The following is a 17,401-nucleotide window of genomic DNA, read 5'->3' as shown; positions in this document are numbered from 1 at the left end:
CAGCGTAGCTGCTGTGGAAGGTAGAGTATGGCAGTTCTTCAAAAAATTAAAAATAGAATTATTGTGTGATCCAGCAATTCCAGGTATATATTCCAAAGCAAGCAGAATCTCAGAAAGATACATGTACACTCATGTTCATAGTAGTGGCTATTATTATTCACAATAGCCACAATGGGGAAGCAACCCAAGTGTCCATTGACAAGCAAAATATGGTTTACCTATACAATGGACTATTACTCCAGCCTTAAAAAAGAAAAAAATTCTGACACATGCTACAACATTGATAAGCCTTGAGGATATGCTCAGTGGAATAAACTAGTCACAAAAAGACAAACACTGTATGACTCCACTTATATGAGGTACTTAAGAGTAGTCAAAATCATACAGACAATAAGAATGGTAGTTGCCAGCAACTGGGGGAGAGGGAAATAGTTATTTAATGGGTACAGAGTTTCAGTTTTTCAGTGAAAGGGGTTTTGGAGATACAGGATGATGGAGATGTTATACAACAATATGTATATGTTTAACACTTAATACCACTGAACTGTACAGTTAGAAATGGTTAAGATGTTAATTTTTATGCATCTTTTGCTACAATTTTTAAAATGGGGAAAAAACAAACCACACTCTAGGAAAACTATCTTTTTATTCAAGTGAATTGTTTCCTTGGTTTATCTGCACTAAGGTATTTAGAAAACCAAAGTCTTTCTGAGGTTATGATACAAATCACTAGGAAAAATGGCACTATTTATATACTTAACTGTTAAGTGCTGAATTGTGTCCCCTCAAAATTTCTATGTCAAAGTCCTGGTCCCCAGTACCTCAGAATGTGACTATTTGAAGACAGGGTCCTCAAAGAGATAACTAAGTTAGAATGAGGTCTTTAGGTGATCCCTATTCCAACATGCCTGGTACCCTAATAAGAAGTCAGGACATAGACTGAAGCATGACCCCGTGAGGACACAGAGAAAATGGGCCATCTGCAAGCCAGGGAGAGAGGCCCTAGAAGAAACCAAACCTGCCAGCACCTTGATCTTAGGAGTTCTAGCCCCCAGAATTATTAGGAAATAAATTTCACTTTTTTAATTCTGTGGTGTTTTGTTTTGGCAGCCCGAGCCAACTAATACCTTCACCATTCCAGACTAAGCACCCGAGTTCTGTGCACCAGCTAGGCGTCACACCCTGCTGTGGGGGCACAGCAGCTCTGGTAACTAGTGTGTCTCTGGTTTGGTCCACTCTCTTCAGCCTCTCCGAGCTTACAACCCAGAGGTGGCTCCTCTGTCCCACCAGGAAGGCCTGCTTCTCTCTGCACACCTTTCCAGCTCAAAGAATCCTGCACATCCCTCCCGTCTGTTCCTCTGGGTTACTTTGTTTCTCCTGCTGGTGGTATTTTCACCACACACTTGGAATCTTCCCTTTCACTCCTATTTTTTCCCACCTGAGGGCAGTGGTTAACGTCTTTGGCATGTTCTTCCCTGCACCTGGCAAAGGGGCAGCCTCTCTCACCCCATCCATCTCAGGTGAATTAATTTTGATTCTAACGCAAGACAAAGAGACACTTTTGATTAAACTTGTATTTATTAACAGCATGCCTGACTCTCTGGAAAGCAGACTTGAACCTTGGTCATTCTGGTTCCCAGAAGCAGTGTGTTCTGAGGACAGCTGCCTGCAATTCTATTTCTTGAACTCCATCTGTGTGTACACCTTGGTGATATCATTGTACCTGCCTTCAGGGGGCTGATAGTTAGAGACTGGTGGTGTGTAATCTGGCCCTTTCTTCTCAAAGGGGAACAGGCTGGGGTCCCGCTTGATGGCCTCGGTGTGAAGCTCTGGTGACTCAAGTTGCAGCTCCTGCAGAGCTTCCTGCTGAGCCTCCAGCATGGCCCTGATGGCGTCTTTCTCCATCTCATGTTCCCGCTGCTTGTACAGGGACCACCTCTTCAGAAGCAGAGCTCTCCGCTCACTCTCCTCAAAGGAGAGCTCCACCTCGGGCCGCTGTCTGCAAATGCAAGTCCAAAGGTATGAAGCTGGGGGCTCCTGACCTCACTGGCATGGGAGTCTGTGACTGCAAATGACCCAAGCATGCCCACTGCCAAGTACAGACAGGAGTTAGGAGAGAAAAGTACAAATTTGGGACAAATTAAGAATGGAATGTTGAATGTGGCAGCAGCTACAACTGATGCTGGGAACCAAGGTCATTTGCTTTCTATCAGGAGAAGGAACAGATGGTCTGAAGAGACTATGGAAGCACTTCCTATGCCCCAGGCAAAGAGCACCTTCGGTGAGAAGTGACTTTGGAGGAGGAAAGTGAAATGGTGTTATGAAAATGATCATCAATATCCAGGAAGCCAAGAACCTGTATCAGCCCTGGAGGACCAAAACACCTGCCATTTCCCAGGTGCATAGCAAGGTGCTGCGTTATAAACGGTGCACACTTTTTACAAGGTACAAGGAGCTGCTAACCCTGCACACAGCACAATCCCAACACATACCAACTATGATGCATTTGTATGATAAAGCAAGAGGCCCAGCGTTTTCTGTTAGGATAGACCTCAGGCCCAAGTGATGAGAAACAGCCAAGATTCCTCATGCAAAAGAGCAACAACATGAACTCCACAGTAGTGTTAATGCAAACTCACTTAAGCACATGGCCTGGATTTATCGGTTGTCTAAGTTTCTTTCCCACCTTCAGCCACTCAAGAGTACCACCCAAAAATGCCTTCTCCAACTCTAAGGGCACAATTAAGGAGAAAAGGACTCAGATGGGGGCCAGGTCAACCCAAGCCTACTGACCCCTTCCCACTACAGCTGTGAACTACAGACAGAAGTTGATACTCCTTTGCCCTGAAGACTTCAACCCTAGAGGAGGACCCTTACCTTGCTTTATCCAAGAATCTCGCAGGGGTAATAAAATCTTCAATGGGAATTAACTCTTGGCTAGCCTTTTCCATTTTTCGGATCCTCTTTTTCAAGCGGTCCTTTGCTGCTTGGTCTTTTTTAGGATCTACCTTCTTCTTCTTTCGAAGAGGTTCTGATCTAACAGATAAAGCAAACATTTTCCTCTTCAGTCTCATGAACATACTGAGAGACATAATAGGTGAAGTGCCTGGTACTTGTTCTGAGCTCTCCCCTGGGGAAAGGAGCCGTGCATGGGCCTGACCCCATGAACTCAGTGTGGCAAGGAGGTGATAGTGCTCTTCCTCCCCAGAGTACCTGTGAGACCTGTCTGGGCGCCATCAACTACAGGGAGGGTGCAAAACCATCATGGGGTTTCAGGGTATAAATTAAGGGAGAGTGTTCGTCTTTAGGGCTGGGATTCAGGTGTGCCTTGGGCTTGCACTGAAAAGTGAACATACCAAACTGATGGATTAGAAGCTCGGTACTCACATTTTAAATGGATTTGTGATTTATAGAAATGTTTTGAGCAAGACTAAAAGAGACAGTATGATAAAAATGACTGGCATGTCCCTGTTAACTTTTGGGAATTTCTTAACAAATTTCCCCATCCTAGAGCTTTGGCAAAAAATATGATTTACTCCTAGGAACACATTGCCTACAGCAATAATTCACTAGTAAGAATAATCAAATCCTCTAGCTTCAAGACAGACTGAATCAAGTCCCTAGAAAGCATCGGGGGTGCCAGGTGCAAATATCTTTAATCTTTGCACCTCCCCCACCTTCTCCAGGACATCAAAATGGGCAGGGAGGAGGAAGACACAAGGAGAAACAGAAATTTAAGCTGTGCCCTTTAAAACACAAGAATCCCTTCAAAGCTAACATTTATTTAAACTACTTTTGTATTTAATGTTTTCATTACAAGTACGACAGCGTGATATACGGTATAGAGAATGTTAAAAAGACAGAAAAGCATCTGCCTAAATTTTGAGAAACTTTGTAGGTTAACTTTGCAACCCAAACGTCCAGCTTTGTTCTGGTCACATGCACGGGGGATGGAGGGATGTCTCTCGATGACACCCAAAAAGAGGTCAGGCCAAAGGGTGAGTTTTACCTCATGGGAATGAGTTCCCAGAAGGATAACAACGAGGCTCGCTGGTGAGTGTCTCTAATCTGCATCTGCCAAGTTCCCAGAAGCCTGAAAAATGCAAGAGTACACATAAATACCTGATTCTCTACAATGCCCCCCAAACTCGGGGCACTTGTATGTACCGGATGCGACCGCAAGGTCAACTCTGGCGTTCACACCACAGAGCACCTGGGCGAGACCCCTGCTGGCCAGGGTCCTCGGATTTTCACCCATAAGCAGAGTCACGATCAGCTGGCTCATCCCTGAGGTGCCCGTGGAAGAGGAGGCTGGGAAGAAGGGCCGGCGAGGCCCTGGCGGCCGGAGGGGAGCCCTCGCACACGCCCCGGACGCCCCGCGACCCAGCCACCGCCCGCACTCACCCGCTTGCGGGGCGCAGAGCGCGCGCGACACTCCGCAGAGCCGCGACAGCCATGGCCTCTCTGCCGCCAACCCGCGGCTTCCGGGCGCGCGCCCCGCGGCGGTGCGGCCCGCGGTGCCCGCGCGGAGGTCCGGCCAGAGCACCGCCCCACGCTCCCGCGTTCCGGCCGCGCTGGCCCCGCCCCCGACGCAGCCCCGCCTCGGCGTCCCGCACCGAGCGTCCGGCGTGCTTCGCACCTCCGGGCGCTCCGGGACCTGCCTTCCGCCTCCCTCCGGCTCTGCGGTCCCGCCTCTGCAGCAGGCACAGCCCCGCCAAGCAGTCGTTAGCTGGTTGGTCGGCCCGCGCCCTCGTGAGGGCTGGGGGCCCGCTGTGCAGCCAGAGTGGCGAGGGGCGTCCCTCTGCTTCTCCGGATGCAAATGTCCACGTCTGTGAAAACGGCCCCGGTCTTCCAATACATTCGCCCGCCTCGCACCACCCCCAGGCCTCGCTCGTTCCCCGCATTCGTTTGCTCCCGGGGCCGAGGCCGCCCGCCGGTGGCTGCATCCTGGCGCCGGCAAGGGGCCTGGCGCTGGGGAGATGCCCAGTAGCGCGTGTATAGGTGAATGAAGCTAGTTAGTAAGTCGGACTCAAGCAGCGAGGAAGAGCTGGTGACAGGCGGTCCACGGCACCCGGGCCCCGCCTGGCTCTGCGGACCGGCCCGCCGGCCTGGGCTGCAACTCAAAGCCCCGCTCGCCCGCCGCCGCTCTGGCCCGCCCGCCCGCGCGCAGCCCACCGAGGAGCGCGGGCGGCCCCGTCCACGTGGGGAGCGGTTTCCCGCCGGGGCGATTTGGCAGGTGCGCGCCGTGACTTCCGGCGTTGCCCGGGAGCCGCCGGAGGAAGAGCGGCGCAGGGGATGCGGCTGTGGTGGTGGCGGCGGCGGCCGAGCGCGGGGGGCGGCTGTGGCGGCGGCGGGGGGCGCGGGCCGGCGATGGCGCGGCGACGCTGAGGGCACGGGGCGGGCGGCGGCCGAAGGGCGGACGGCGCGAGCGGAAGCGGCGGCGGTGGCTCCATGGCCCGGGCGAGCTGAGGGACGCGGCTCTCGCCTCAACCCGGCGGCAGCGGCGGCGGCCGAACAATGAAGCTCCTGAAGCCGACCTGGGTCAACCACAATGGTGAGTGTGCGCGGGGGTCGCGGGAGTCCGAGCCCAGAGTCGGGTCGGGGTCCAGGGTCGAGTCGGGGCCGCGCGGCCCTGCTCGCCTCGCCCTCAACGCCCGGTGCTGGGTGCCCGAGCCAAGGAGCCGGCGGGAGCGGACTTTGTCCTCGGCGTGGAGAGACCGGCGAGTCCCGGCACGTGCTCCGGGCTGGCCGCCGCGCAGGCCGTCTTCGCCCTGGGCACTGGCGCCGAGCCCTCCGCCGCCCACCTGTGGTCCGTGGAGTGGCTCAGGCCCGGCTCCCAGTAGCGGGCCTCGGCGCCGGCCAGCCCCTGCGGCTCGTCTGCGTTGGCCAGGATGTGCTCAGTTGGGCCTGAGTGTGAAACTGGGACGGAATCCCCCTTGTGGCCTTTGATTGACAGGGTGAAGGTCTGAAATCTGCAGGAGAGACTGTTACTGCTCCTCGGGATCTGATGACAGTGCCCCCAGTCGGGGAACTGTGGGCCCCTCAGCCGGAAGGAACCACGTTTAATGCAGAGCTGGGGCATCAGGGTGACTAAGGTTGGGGCAGCTAGAGTGCAGGTGTGTTCTAGGAGAGTGGCTGCCTTAGCTCTGTGGCAGTGGCCCCAAAACACACCCTGGGGGAACAAACTCATCCATCTTGGTTGAGACTTGACTCTGGTACAGAGGAGCTAGTGGTAACCAGCAGTTTTGTCCTAGCTCTGCCCTGTCAGAGCTGCTGCAGGAGTTGGCCTTTGCTCCCCAGGGAGATGGGGAGAGAGCCCACCCCAGCCGCCCCTCCCTCTGCTGACAGCGCTGAAGCACAGGAATCATGCCAGCCAGGCTTCTCCGTGCAGCCCAGGGCCGTGGCCCTCACTCCGGCCTATCTCTGTCGACTGACAGGCAAAGGGTCACCCTGATACTGTCTTGTTCCTCATTTCTACTTTGCAGTGTGACTAGAGGGAGCCGCTGTTTTCTTTTAGAACAAGAATAGATGCCTTTACCTTTTTCATGCATGTAGCTTTTTAGTTTTGAAGTTGACCCCAAGATGCTGTGCTCTCGACTGCTACAAACTAAACTGAACATCTCTCTGTGTTCTCCTTCCATCTCTCTCTCCTTCCATCTTTTTGTGTATGACATCTTCCCCATTTTTCAGGGCCCAGGTGAGGTCACCTCTTCCTTTTGAAACTGTTCCTGCCGAATTACCCCACTAGTGCTGCATCACTGTCCCTCTGCTTTTCCTTGCATGGAAGTTGTGAGGGCACTTTCCATGTGCCCCAGGGCAGGCACCGCCTCGCTCCCCTATGTGTCCTTGCTGCACTGAGCAACGCCTTCCACATAATGGGTATATGATAAATATTGGCTAAAACAGGTAAGAAAGCTGAGGTTTCAGTAATTTACAAAGATGCACCTAGATTTACTGTGCATGAAAGCAAAAAGTAGTTTGAGTTTTAGTTTCATTTCTCCCGTTGATCTCCAAGAGTATTTCCTGATGTATAATGTGCAGATCTTTCCCTAGAGAACAGGGCAGAAGTGGTGATTGTGATATGTTATGCTTGTGATCAGGGAAGGAAAATTTTTATTATGAACTAGTTTGCTGTGTAAGTGATGATCTGAAGGAATTTTTATTTTAAGATGCTTTGCCTTAATCAGTTTGTGTGTATAGCCTACACCTACCCATCTCCAGTCTCTCTTCTGCCTTTTGTCATATAATTTCTTCCTTTTGATAAGCTCCTTTGTAGGACAAAAGTTTTATGCTGTGTAAGCATAAGTAAGTCAAGAGGCTGAAGTGATTACTTAAGTACAAATGAGTGAGAGACTACAACCAGGTCAGCAGCCAAATGTACCACCCAGGCAGAGCAGTGGGTCCAGAGCCTCTTGTTGCTGAAGTCCTCTACACAGTGCTAGAATGGAGCATGATAATATCTGCTATACCCACTTCACAGTGTGCTTGTGATGTTCAGTTAGGAATGTAGACACAAAAGTGCCTCCCAGACTATAAAGTGCTTTAGAAGTCTAAGAGATAATAATTAATAGCAAAAGACATTGAGACTCTGGATAGATGGGTTTTAACTTCTTTTAAACTTGTTCTTTGTCAAATTTCCTTTCTTTTAAAATCTCATAAAATCAACTTTGGTCTCATGGAACGGTCTCATGGAGGACTGTCAGGTAAATTACCACTATCCTGGAGGAAATGACGCTGGTCTGAATCACTGCTGAGCAAGCCTTTAAAGACTATATTGAATAGTGGGAGCTGGTGGGGTCAGAGGCTGCTCAGCCAGAAGCCTGAGTGGTAGGTAGTGGCCAGTAAAACCCGCTTGCTTTGGGTGTAAAAAACAAAAGCCATGGTGCTTTAGTAAGCACATCATTGCATTTTCTGGCTTCCTCACTCTGCATTATTGTCTCTTGTTTTGTTATGCAACATGAGCATACTTTTTTTTTAAGAGATGAGGTCTTGGCCTGGCGTGGTGGCTCACGCCTGTAATCCTAGCACTCTGGGAGGCTGAGGTGGGCGGATCGTTTGAGCTCAGGAGTTCGAGCCCAGCCTGAGCAAGAGTGAGACCCCGTCTCTACTAAAAAAAAAAAAAAAAATAGAAAGAAATTAGCTGGACATCCAAAAAAATATATATAAAAAATTAGCTGGGCATGGTGGCGCATGCCTGTAATCCCAGCTACTCAGAAGGCTGAGGCAGAAGGATTGCTTGAGCCCAGGAGTTTAAGGTTGCTGTGAGCGAGGCTGATGCCACGGCACTCTAGCCGGGGCAACAGAGTTGAGACTCTGACTCAAAAAAAAAAAGAGATGAGGTCTTGCTACGTTGCCCAGGCTGGACTCGAACTCCTAAGCTCAAGCAATGCCTCAGCCTCCCAAGTAGCTGGGAATACAGGTCTGAGCGACACACCTGGCAGAACATACTTTTTCTGTTGTCTGAGAGCTTAAAGAGGGCAGAGCAGAGAGCTCAACATCTTTCCCTGGGGTGGCAGGGGGTCCATTGAGACAGGGTGGAGAGGGCAGCTAGAATAGGGAAATTTGAGCAGAGAGAGCTGTATTTGTTGAAGTGTAGGCATACTTTGGTCCTCAATTTCTTGGCTGATATAGAGAAACCTCTAAGGTAGGGTTTCGCAACCTCAGCACTATTGACATTTTGGGGCATATAATTATTGTGGGAACTGTCTCCTGTGTTGTAGGATGTTTAGTAACATCACTGGCCTCTGCCCACTAGATGCCAGTAGGCCCCCACAATCACCACCCGGTTGTGACAACCAAAAATATCTCCAGACATTGCCAGTGTCCAGGTGGCCAAAACCACCGCCAATTGACAAGCACCGGTCTGAGGTTATCAGTAAGTTAATAAACCTTGAAGTTGTAACATTGCAGTGGAGTGAGCCTTGAATATGGAATCGGGCTGGGTTCAGAACCCCGTTATTTACCAGTGACTTGTGGCTTGTTACTCTACTTTTGGGCTTTGGTACAATTATATAAAGACGTATCTCTTCCATTTCATTCTGTGACCAAATATGAAAGGATATCTTAAGATATGTATAATAATAACAGTAGCTAGTAACATCTGTCATTTAAAGTTATGTGCCAGGCGCTGTACACACACACACACGCACTTTGTGTTTTTGGATATAGTATTCTGCTTTAGGCTTGTCCAAAATAAGCTTCATTTCTAAGTTAGATTAAGACCATATATTGATCAGAAAGTGAAAGTGACTGGGATTTTGCTTTTAAAGTTTGTTGAAAAATGTAGTTTGTATGTTTATAAAATTTCATTGAGATTTGTAGCTGTTCCCATCCCTGGGCCTTTGCTCCTGAGACTTTTCTGGAATTCTCACTTCTGGGCAGAAAGCGCTTGTGCTCAGCTCTTCGGTGCAGCCCACCCTAACCAAGAGGGCCAGGACAGAAAGAGCTCTCATCTTCCTTTGGCGTCTGGTTCATACTTTGACAGCAGTGCTGTAAAAAGGTACTTGGCAAATTTTCAACAATAGGATAATTTGCCCGTTAATCACATTGCTTTATGGTGTGTGTTTCCTTTTTCTTCTCTCCTGTGATTGGGATATTTTCCCCCTACCCCGTCTCATTCCAAAAGGAATTTTAAGACATCATACTGACACATCGGCATGAAAATGGATAAGCAAACTTGGAGAGGACATGCAGGCTGGTGGCACAGCAGTGAAGTCAGGGTTGGGTGTGCTGAGGTCTGGCACACTGCTGAGGGCACTGCAGACCTGTGAAGATAGGCCAGGAGAGGTCCTAGCGGTGAGGTTATATGATGGCAATGGCCGTAAGATAAACTTGGTAGTTGCTGTGGATCACTGGTTCTCAAAACAGGGCAATATCTGGAGACATTTTTGATTGTCACAACCTGGGGAAGAGTGCTACTGGCAGGGAATGGGTAGAAGACAGGCCTGCTGCTAAACATCCTGCTAAGCACAGGGCAGCCCCCACACAGAGAATTATCCAGCCCCAAGTGCCAGTAGTGCTAAGGGTGAGAAACCCTGCTCTGGATAAGAGTCTCTATTATTATTTGCCTTTTTGTGTATTTGTCTCCTCATTGCGACTAGACTATAAGTTGCTAGAGGATAAGAATGTTGCCTTTCATTTTGGAATCAGCTAGACTTCTGGAGTCTCCATACTCTGCCACTTACTAAACATGTGACATGGGAGGTTTTTTCCATCTCTTTTCCTAATCCATTCAGTGACGCTAGTAACACGTGCCTCACCTGTTCCTTGTGAAGGCTCAAGAAATGCCTCCTCCCTCCTGCTACCCTCACTGACCTATGGTAAGGGTAGTAGGTTGATTTAGGAAAATAACCAGAATGCATCTGAAGAGGATTCACAAGAAAACCGGGTGAGATTTTGGATAATACTTGTGGATTTTTCACTAATTTATGCAACAAATTTTGAACCTTTCTGGTGAGAAGTTCTGTGGGGATCCAAATGAGGCTCTCCGTGATGTGGAAGGCTATGTGGAAGGTGGGAGAGGTGGACATACAGGCCATTTCAGAATGCAGGGCAGATGGAAATGAGCTCCGGGAGTGAGCTGCAGTAGCCCCAGGGAGGAGGGCTTCCCCTCCAGCAGAGCCTGGTTTGTGGACATGTCCTTGCATTGATCCTTGTCATTGCTGGGATTGTGATGGCAGAGAAGGCACTGCAGCTCACGGAACCTTCAGGGGCACAGGCCCAGGGGTGAGAGCATTTAGGAGAAGACGCAGAGCACGTGAGGAGTGAGGCTGAACCTGGGAGGAGGGAGAATGGGGCTGGAGGCAGGGCCTTGAACACCTTGCTGAAAGCTTGAACCTCCTTCCCCAGGGTTGGGGCAGGGGAACACTGAGGGTTCAAAGGAAGCCGGATAAGACACTCAACTTGTGTCTTAGGAAGGCCCCTGGAGTCAGGAGGTGTTTTCTGAGTCTTGGTGAGATGCGGAGGGAGTCAGGGTGGTGGAGGTGAGAAAGTGGAGAGACTCTAAAGACAGGGTAGAGGTAGAATTCATGGGACCTGCTGTTATAGGCAGGTGATTGTATGTAGATTTGGGTCACCCTCTGAGTTTATCTCTGTAGTATACTAGAGAAAGAGTGGGCGAGGGCTAGGAATTGGGGTCTTCTTAAACATTTAATGTAAGAAGTAGTTGAAAAGATGTTTTCACTTTTTGAGCAGAGTCACAGTTACATAGTCCCATGGGAGGGACCTCTGGGCAGCGTCTGGCCTTGATCACTGAGGCCAAGTGGGAGACCTGCTGCCATTGTGTTGTTCTTGGGTTCTGTTGGTGACAGGGAAAGGATGCTCTGTGTCTGCCTTGACTCCTCCCTTTCCCAGGGGTTGCTGGCCTGTTTTGTTCATCCAGGGTGTTTGTCTGTACACTGCAGAGGTGTCTAGCATGTGAAACAGAGATCTGGAATGAGCCCTGGGGACAAAAAATCAACGCAGGCATGTTTTATCATCCTGCCAAAGTCCGCAGTGACACCTAGAGAGGTGAGTGGGGCTGTCGACAGCATCCACATGTTTAAATAGCACAAAGGGAGTGTTGCAGATATAGGATTGCCTGCCCTCTTCCTTGCTAGCAGAACTCCAGCTTTTTTCAGGTGTCTGCCACCTTCTACAGGCCAAGCTACAGAGAGCAAAGCTTGATCGCCCTAAGCTGGTATGTGGGTGAGTGCCAAGAATTTGTTGAAGAACAGCCATGTGATGCCATTCTAGCTCTTGAGACTAGGAGGGGACATCTGCTGGGAGCTCCTGGGGAATCAGATAAGAAGACATGCTTGAAAGGCCAGTGTCTTCTGCTGGACTTCACTAGGTCTGCATGTAGCCAGCCAGCTTGTGACCACGAGGATGGGGCTCACTGAGGATGACAGAAGAGGAAAATAGAGGGACATGGCTCTTTAAGTTGCTAAATTAATGAACCCTGAAGCTGACCTCAGGACTCGTTATATGAGACGGCAGATTACCCTTGAAATTCTCTATGGCTTGCAGCAGAAATAAAACATCTATAGCAGTACAGTCTGCAGATGGAAACTGAGGCTGGGTGAGATGAGGTGACCCCCCCCCCCCAAGATTACACTTGATATGAGGGGATGAGTTAGGAATCATACCCAGACTTCAGCCCAAGCCCAGGTATTCCTCCTGATTTGTCAGGTGGTGAGCTGTGTGCTGAGGCTGGCATACCTGTCCTGCAGGGTGTGAAGGCCCTATTCCTCCTCTGAAGGACAGCTTTTGGAAACCACATGGTACAACATGGTACCAGGAGTCCTCTGGTGCTTGGAGATTGTTTCCCTATGGTTGCTTCTGTAGCCATTCTGAGTGCCTTGAGGCTTCTAACCTGGTAGGTTTCTCTTGAATGAGAGAAACCTTGATGAGCCTTCTCTGGCATTTGGTTTTCAAGAGTTCTCTGATTGTGGTGTATTAAGAGAATCTTTTCAGGGAGGAGTGGGGGGAGGAGCCTGTTACCCCATCCTTGGACTTTGAGTCTTCCCTGTTGGCCTGACTGGGCCAACTAGATCATGTGCCCTCTCGCCAGTCACCATTGCCTACTGGCTTGCCTGGGGGATGGGCGGATACTGGAATAAAATTGGAGTTCTGTTAGAGACCTCCCGTGGAAAGTAAGCTCCTGGAAGGCAGAAATCTTGCCTTTGCTCATGCTCTCTCTTTCCCAAGGCCAAGAATGGTGCCTCGCACACACCATGGTAGTTGCTCAGTAAATGTCGAGGGAGAGCTGAATGCTGAAAGACTGTGGTGGAGGGTGGCTGGCGGATGGGCAGTGCCTGTGGCTGGTATTGTTGATTTACTGTAAAAAACATCTTGTGCATCCTGGCTGGCTCTTCTAATAGATCAGACTTTCTGGTGGAATCTGCTGGAGAGTCTGGCAGTGGGAGAAGCACTCCGTCCAAGCCCTTCTCCAAGGAGCTCATTTACATCATTGTGTCTTTTGGACCTTTACCATTTTAAGGAGAACAGAAGATGAAATAACAGTAGCATCTCGTTTTAAAACACCCTGGGCAAAAAGAAAACCCATTTAAATAAAAACTTCTTGCTCCTACAAATGGTATCTGCCTTGATGCATTAGCCAACCTAGGACAGGTCAATTCACAAACACCACTGTGGTAAGGACCAAACAGAAGGGACAGCAAACCTCATTTGAGGGTCAGGGATAGACCTGCATTGGAGCAGACTCCAGGCCTGCTGCATCCCCCAACAAAAGGTTCCATCCCGCCCAGAGAAGACACTGGATAAGTTCACCCATTCAAATAACGAGTGCCAGTTGTGTGCCAGGGGCTGTTACTAAGAGCTGAAAACACAGCAGTAAACCACGCAGCGCGCCAGGATCTGCTGAGTGGAGGCATATGATGCATTCTAGCCCGAGAGACTGGGATGGGGATCTGCTGGGGTGTCCTGTGTAAGTGGAAAAGTGCAGATGTGGGAGGGGAGCTTCCTGGGGAGACACACAGCGGATGTCACAAGCCATTACGGAGCATGGTAGGTGGGTTAGTGTGGGAGAAATAGCAGAGGTAGAGATGAGGAATGCTGTGGAGGGGCAATCTTAAACAGGATGCTTTGGGAAAGTCTGAGTGAGAAGGTAATGTTTGAGCAAAGACCTTTTTGCAGAAGTCAGACACTGAGCTGGAGATTTTTGCATGCAGGAGGTTATTGGAGAGTGTTGTTGGGATCCACACCTAGAGAGGAGCGAGAGGAGCAGGACCAGCCAGAGGGAGAAGGCGAGGTTTGATGTAAGCACAGCAAAAGCCACTGCAACTTCTCTGGGGATCTCTGGAGCTAGGAGAGCCCTTCAGAGTTGTCCTAGATTGGGGTGAGGGGCCCAGGCCTGTATCCTCCCACATCCACAGTCACTAGCCGTGGGCTGCCTTGGGGAGGGGCCTGCCCTTGGTCAGAGGCAGTTCTTCCCCTGAGGGCAGGACCTACGTGGAGAAAGACTCCTGTGGGTGCTGCCAACACTCCACAGCTAGCTAGGGGATTGTGCTTCAGTCCCTGAAGGGAGGGGACCTGGGCACGATACCACAGTATCCACTACAGGTCCAATGAAGGTGAGGAAGACACCATCAAGGGGAGAGCATTCCTCGAGAGAGAATGGCCAGAACTTGCCTGGAGGGTTTGAGGAACAGGAAGGGCATCTGTGGTTGGAACAATGCAAGGGCAAGAGCCCTCATCGGGAGATGAGGCCAGAAAGTGAGCAGCTGACTGACTGGGAGGGCCCTGTGGGCTGCGAGAAGACCTTGATTCTCACTGCCATGGGAGCAGGGGACTACCATGATCTGATGTGGATCTTAGAGGCTTGCTGGCTGCTACAATGGGACTAGACTGGGTGTGGAGGGTGAGGGAGGGAGCCAGGAAACCAGTTATGAGGCTGCTGCAATAATCCAGGTAAGAGATGATCATGGTCTGGACCAGGGTGGTGATGGTCATGATGTTGAGAAATGGTTGGATTCTTTGTGTGCAGTATGTGTGTGTGTGTGTATTCATGTAATACATTGGATATATATTATACACACATGTTCTTTTTACATGTGATTTACATAGTAAAATGCACAAACCTTAAGTGTGTAATTTGATAAATTTTGCCAAATGAATATACTTTATAACCGATTCCCTGATTGAGGTAAAGAACATTTGCATCTGCCCAGAAAGTTTGGGTTGTGGATATATTGGGAAGGTAGGGTCAACAGGGTGGGACATGGAGTGTGAAATAAGAGAGGACAGAAGGATGAGTACCACGTGAAAGGCAGAGTTGCTGTCAACTGAGATCAGCAAGACGACGAGGAGCAGATTTGAGAGAGAAGATCCAGGATTCGATTTTAGGGTGGGCTATGCAAGGCCATTGCACAGGGCCTTTCCCAAGCAGCCATTTGGTGAATGTGGCCTAGCCGCCTTTTGGGAGACACTGGAGTTCTGTTGTAAAGCTGTTAAGGAACAGGGTAAATATCTGTGTTTTTATCTAGTGACAATTGCTGTATATAATTATACTAGGATATCACTTATGGTGTGTTATGTATGGATCTGGATAAGGCAGTATTTTATGGTTCGGCACTTTTAATTTATAAAATATAAAATAATTTTTCTTATAAAAGTAACACATGTTCAATTTAGGAAAAATTAGAAAATGCACAAAGGAAAATACATTGTTAAAACATTTTTATGTGGTCTTTCAGACCATTTAGAAAAAAAATAGCTGGGTGAATTGGTGATTTTAAAAACACATTTTATTTAGGGTACACATGACATTATAAAAGTGTCTGAATTTCTTAAGATCTTAGCCAAATTCCCATCAGTTACCATAGCAAAACTAGTGTTTTTGATGTGTAGCCTCCCTGCCTTGTACATGTAACTGGAATAGCTAAAATGTTGCAGTGCGTTTTTCACTTAAATAGTATAGTAGCTTTGTTGTGGTCTTACTTGTGGTTGTTACGCTAACAGATTTTCCTCCCTGTGGAAATGTAACTGTTAATTTCCTAAGGGAAGTTGGTGGAAGAGATTAGATTTATAAAAGTCCTTCTGCAGATAACTTTTAAGGAATAGCTCTGTTTTGCAAAAGTAGAAGAAAAAAAAGAAACAGTGACTGTGTTACCAAAACTTTATCAGTCGTGTGCTGGCAAATGCTACAGGAGAAGCTATTGAGGCCTCTAAATGATATACCTGTGGCTTTTTTCTACTTTAGTTCATGGCGAAAGAAAAACACAACGGTTGTATGGTTGCTACAGCTTCCTTCCTGTGCTGTGTTTTCAATCTCTCAGCCATCTGACACCTATGAGATGTCACTGTGTGGTGCTTACTAAAGAAGATGGGGAGAAGTTTTCGTGGTTGAAAGTGATAGAGATAACAGCAGCAGATGGCTCTGTGAGCCAGCCAAGGGTGTGCTTCCCACCTGCGGTTGATTGGTGAAATCTGAGTCCACAACATAGGGGATCAGGAGCCTGCCTTCCAAAGATTGGTACACCCATGACACTGAAGGCATGTTTGAATTTAGTGCTTCTGCTGTGGGCTTTCTCCAGCCATTCAGCAGCACCAAGTATTTATTATTGTGCCTCATAGGTACCAGGCCACAGCTCTAGGTACTGGGGGTGAATCAGTGACTAAAACGAACAAAAATTGCTGAGCTCTTGCACTTTACATTCTGGTGGATGGAGTAAATAGACATAAAATAAAGGAAGTTAAATAGTAATAGATCAGGACTAGGGAAATCAGTTGTGCCACATTGGGGAAATAATACTTTTAAGTAGGGTTGTTAGGGTGGGCTGCAGTGAGAAGGTGACTTTGAGCAAAGACTTGAAGGAGGCAAGGAAGAGCCTTCTGGGCTGATGCCTAACGCAGTCCAAGAACAGGGAAATGGGGATGGGGGTGAACAGGAGACAAGGTCGGAAAAGTCCTGGGGGTGGAATGGCTAATACTTGGGGACTGTTGGCCATTCCTCCCAAGGATGCCCTCCTTCACTGTGATGGTGTAGCCCATGGGCAGAGCAGGTTTTGGGTGGGAAGGTCAGAAGTTCCACTCCAGGTGAGGGTCAGGGTGAAGTGTCTGGTAGACTGTATATAGGTCACATTAGTGTGTTTAGGTGACAAGTTTCTCCAGAGGGATCACTGGTTATAGAGCTTGCACATTGTCACCTGCACGTGCAAAAAATCAGTTTTATTATGATCCAAACACCTATGACCACACTGGTGTTTGGATATTTACCTCTATTACCTTTACGTATTGGTACATACATGTAAACAGGACTGGTATGTGTGTTTTTCTTATTGAGATAATTATAGATTGACACGCAATTGTATGAAACACTGAGAGAGCCCTTAATGCATTTTCTCCCAGTGGTAACATTTTGCAAAACTATAGCATCATAGTACATTGATACTAACAACAATCCACCTATTTTATTCAGAGTTTCGCAGGTTTATTTGTACTCATTTGTGTGTGTGTTCTATAAATTTTATCACCTGTCTAGGTTCAGTATCCACCACCACAGTCAAGATACTGAACAGTTCCAACAATTTTTATAATTATACCCACTTCCCTCCTACTCTCCCCACGTTATTTTCTTTAATTTTTTTGTTTGGTTTGATTTTGGTTGGCATTTTTATAATTGTGGTAAAATATGTAACATAAAATTTACTATCTTAATTATGTTCTAAGTATGCAATTCAATAGTGTTACAATTCACATTGTTGTGCAACCAATTTCCAGAACTTTTTCATCTTGCAAACCTATATCAATTAAGCAATGACTCCCTATTTTTCCCTCCACTCGGCCGCTGGCAACCACCATTCTACTATGTGTTTCTATGAATTTGACTAGTTTAGTTACCTCACGTAAGTGGAATCATACAATATTTGTCTTTTTGTGACTGGCTTATTTCACTTAGCAT

At 48.4% G+C, this 17,401-nt stretch overlaps 2 protein-coding genes across 3 annotated transcripts in view; one reads left to right on the top strand and one right to left on the bottom strand.

The window, feature by feature from the left end:
• Positions 1-632: 632 nt before the first annotated feature.
• Positions 633-4,536, bottom strand: MRPL40 (mitochondrial ribosomal protein L40). The gene is made up of 4 exons (XM_069497132.1): positions 4,405-4,536; positions 4,010-4,093; positions 2,878-3,036; positions 633-1,999 (listed from the first exon to the last, which is right to left on the bottom strand). The coding sequence occupies exons 1-4, from the start codon at positions 4,455-4,457 to the stop codon at positions 1,675-1,677; spliced, it is 621 nt and encodes a 206-aa protein (XP_069353233.1). The 5' UTR covers positions 4,458-4,536; the 3' UTR covers positions 633-1,674.
• A 721-nt stretch (positions 4,537-5,257) lies between these two features.
• The window catches only part of HIRA (histone cell cycle regulator), an 89,353-nt gene continuing 77,209 nt past the window's right edge, over positions 5,258-17,401 (top strand). The window contains exon 1 of one of the 2 annotated variants that reach the window (XM_069496699.1): positions 5,258-5,554. In XM_069496699.1, coding sequence (XP_069352800.1) covers positions 5,518-5,554 — 37 coding nt within the window. In that variant the 5' untranslated portion in view covers positions 5,258-5,517. The remainder of the gene's footprint in view (positions 5,555-17,401) is intronic. The other variant, XM_069496700.1, reaches the window with a different exon arrangement.

This window comes from Eulemur rufifrons, chromosome 21 (genome assembly GCF_041146395.1).
Source record: "Eulemur rufifrons isolate Redbay chromosome 21, OSU_ERuf_1, whole genome shotgun sequence".
NCBI lineage: Eukaryota > Metazoa > Chordata > Mammalia > Primates > Lemuridae > Eulemur > Eulemur rufifrons.
This window is presented reverse-complemented; position numbering and strand designations above follow the sequence as displayed.

Bases quoted from the DNA above. Each gene is read 5' to 3' on its own strand.
- MRPL40 (XM_069497132.1), bottom strand. From the start codon at position 4,457: ATGGCTGTCGCGGCTCTGCGGAGTGTCGCGCGCGCTCTGCGCCCCGCA. The intron at 4,094-4,404 runs GTGAGTGCGGGC...TGCATTTTTCAG, and splicing joins GCTCTGCGCCCCGCAAGCGG to GCTTCTGGGAACTTGGCAGA. The intron at 2,000-2,877 runs GTAAGGGTCCTC...TTGCATTTGCAG, and splicing joins AGATTCTTGGATAAAGCAAG to ACAGCGGCCCGAGGTGGAGC.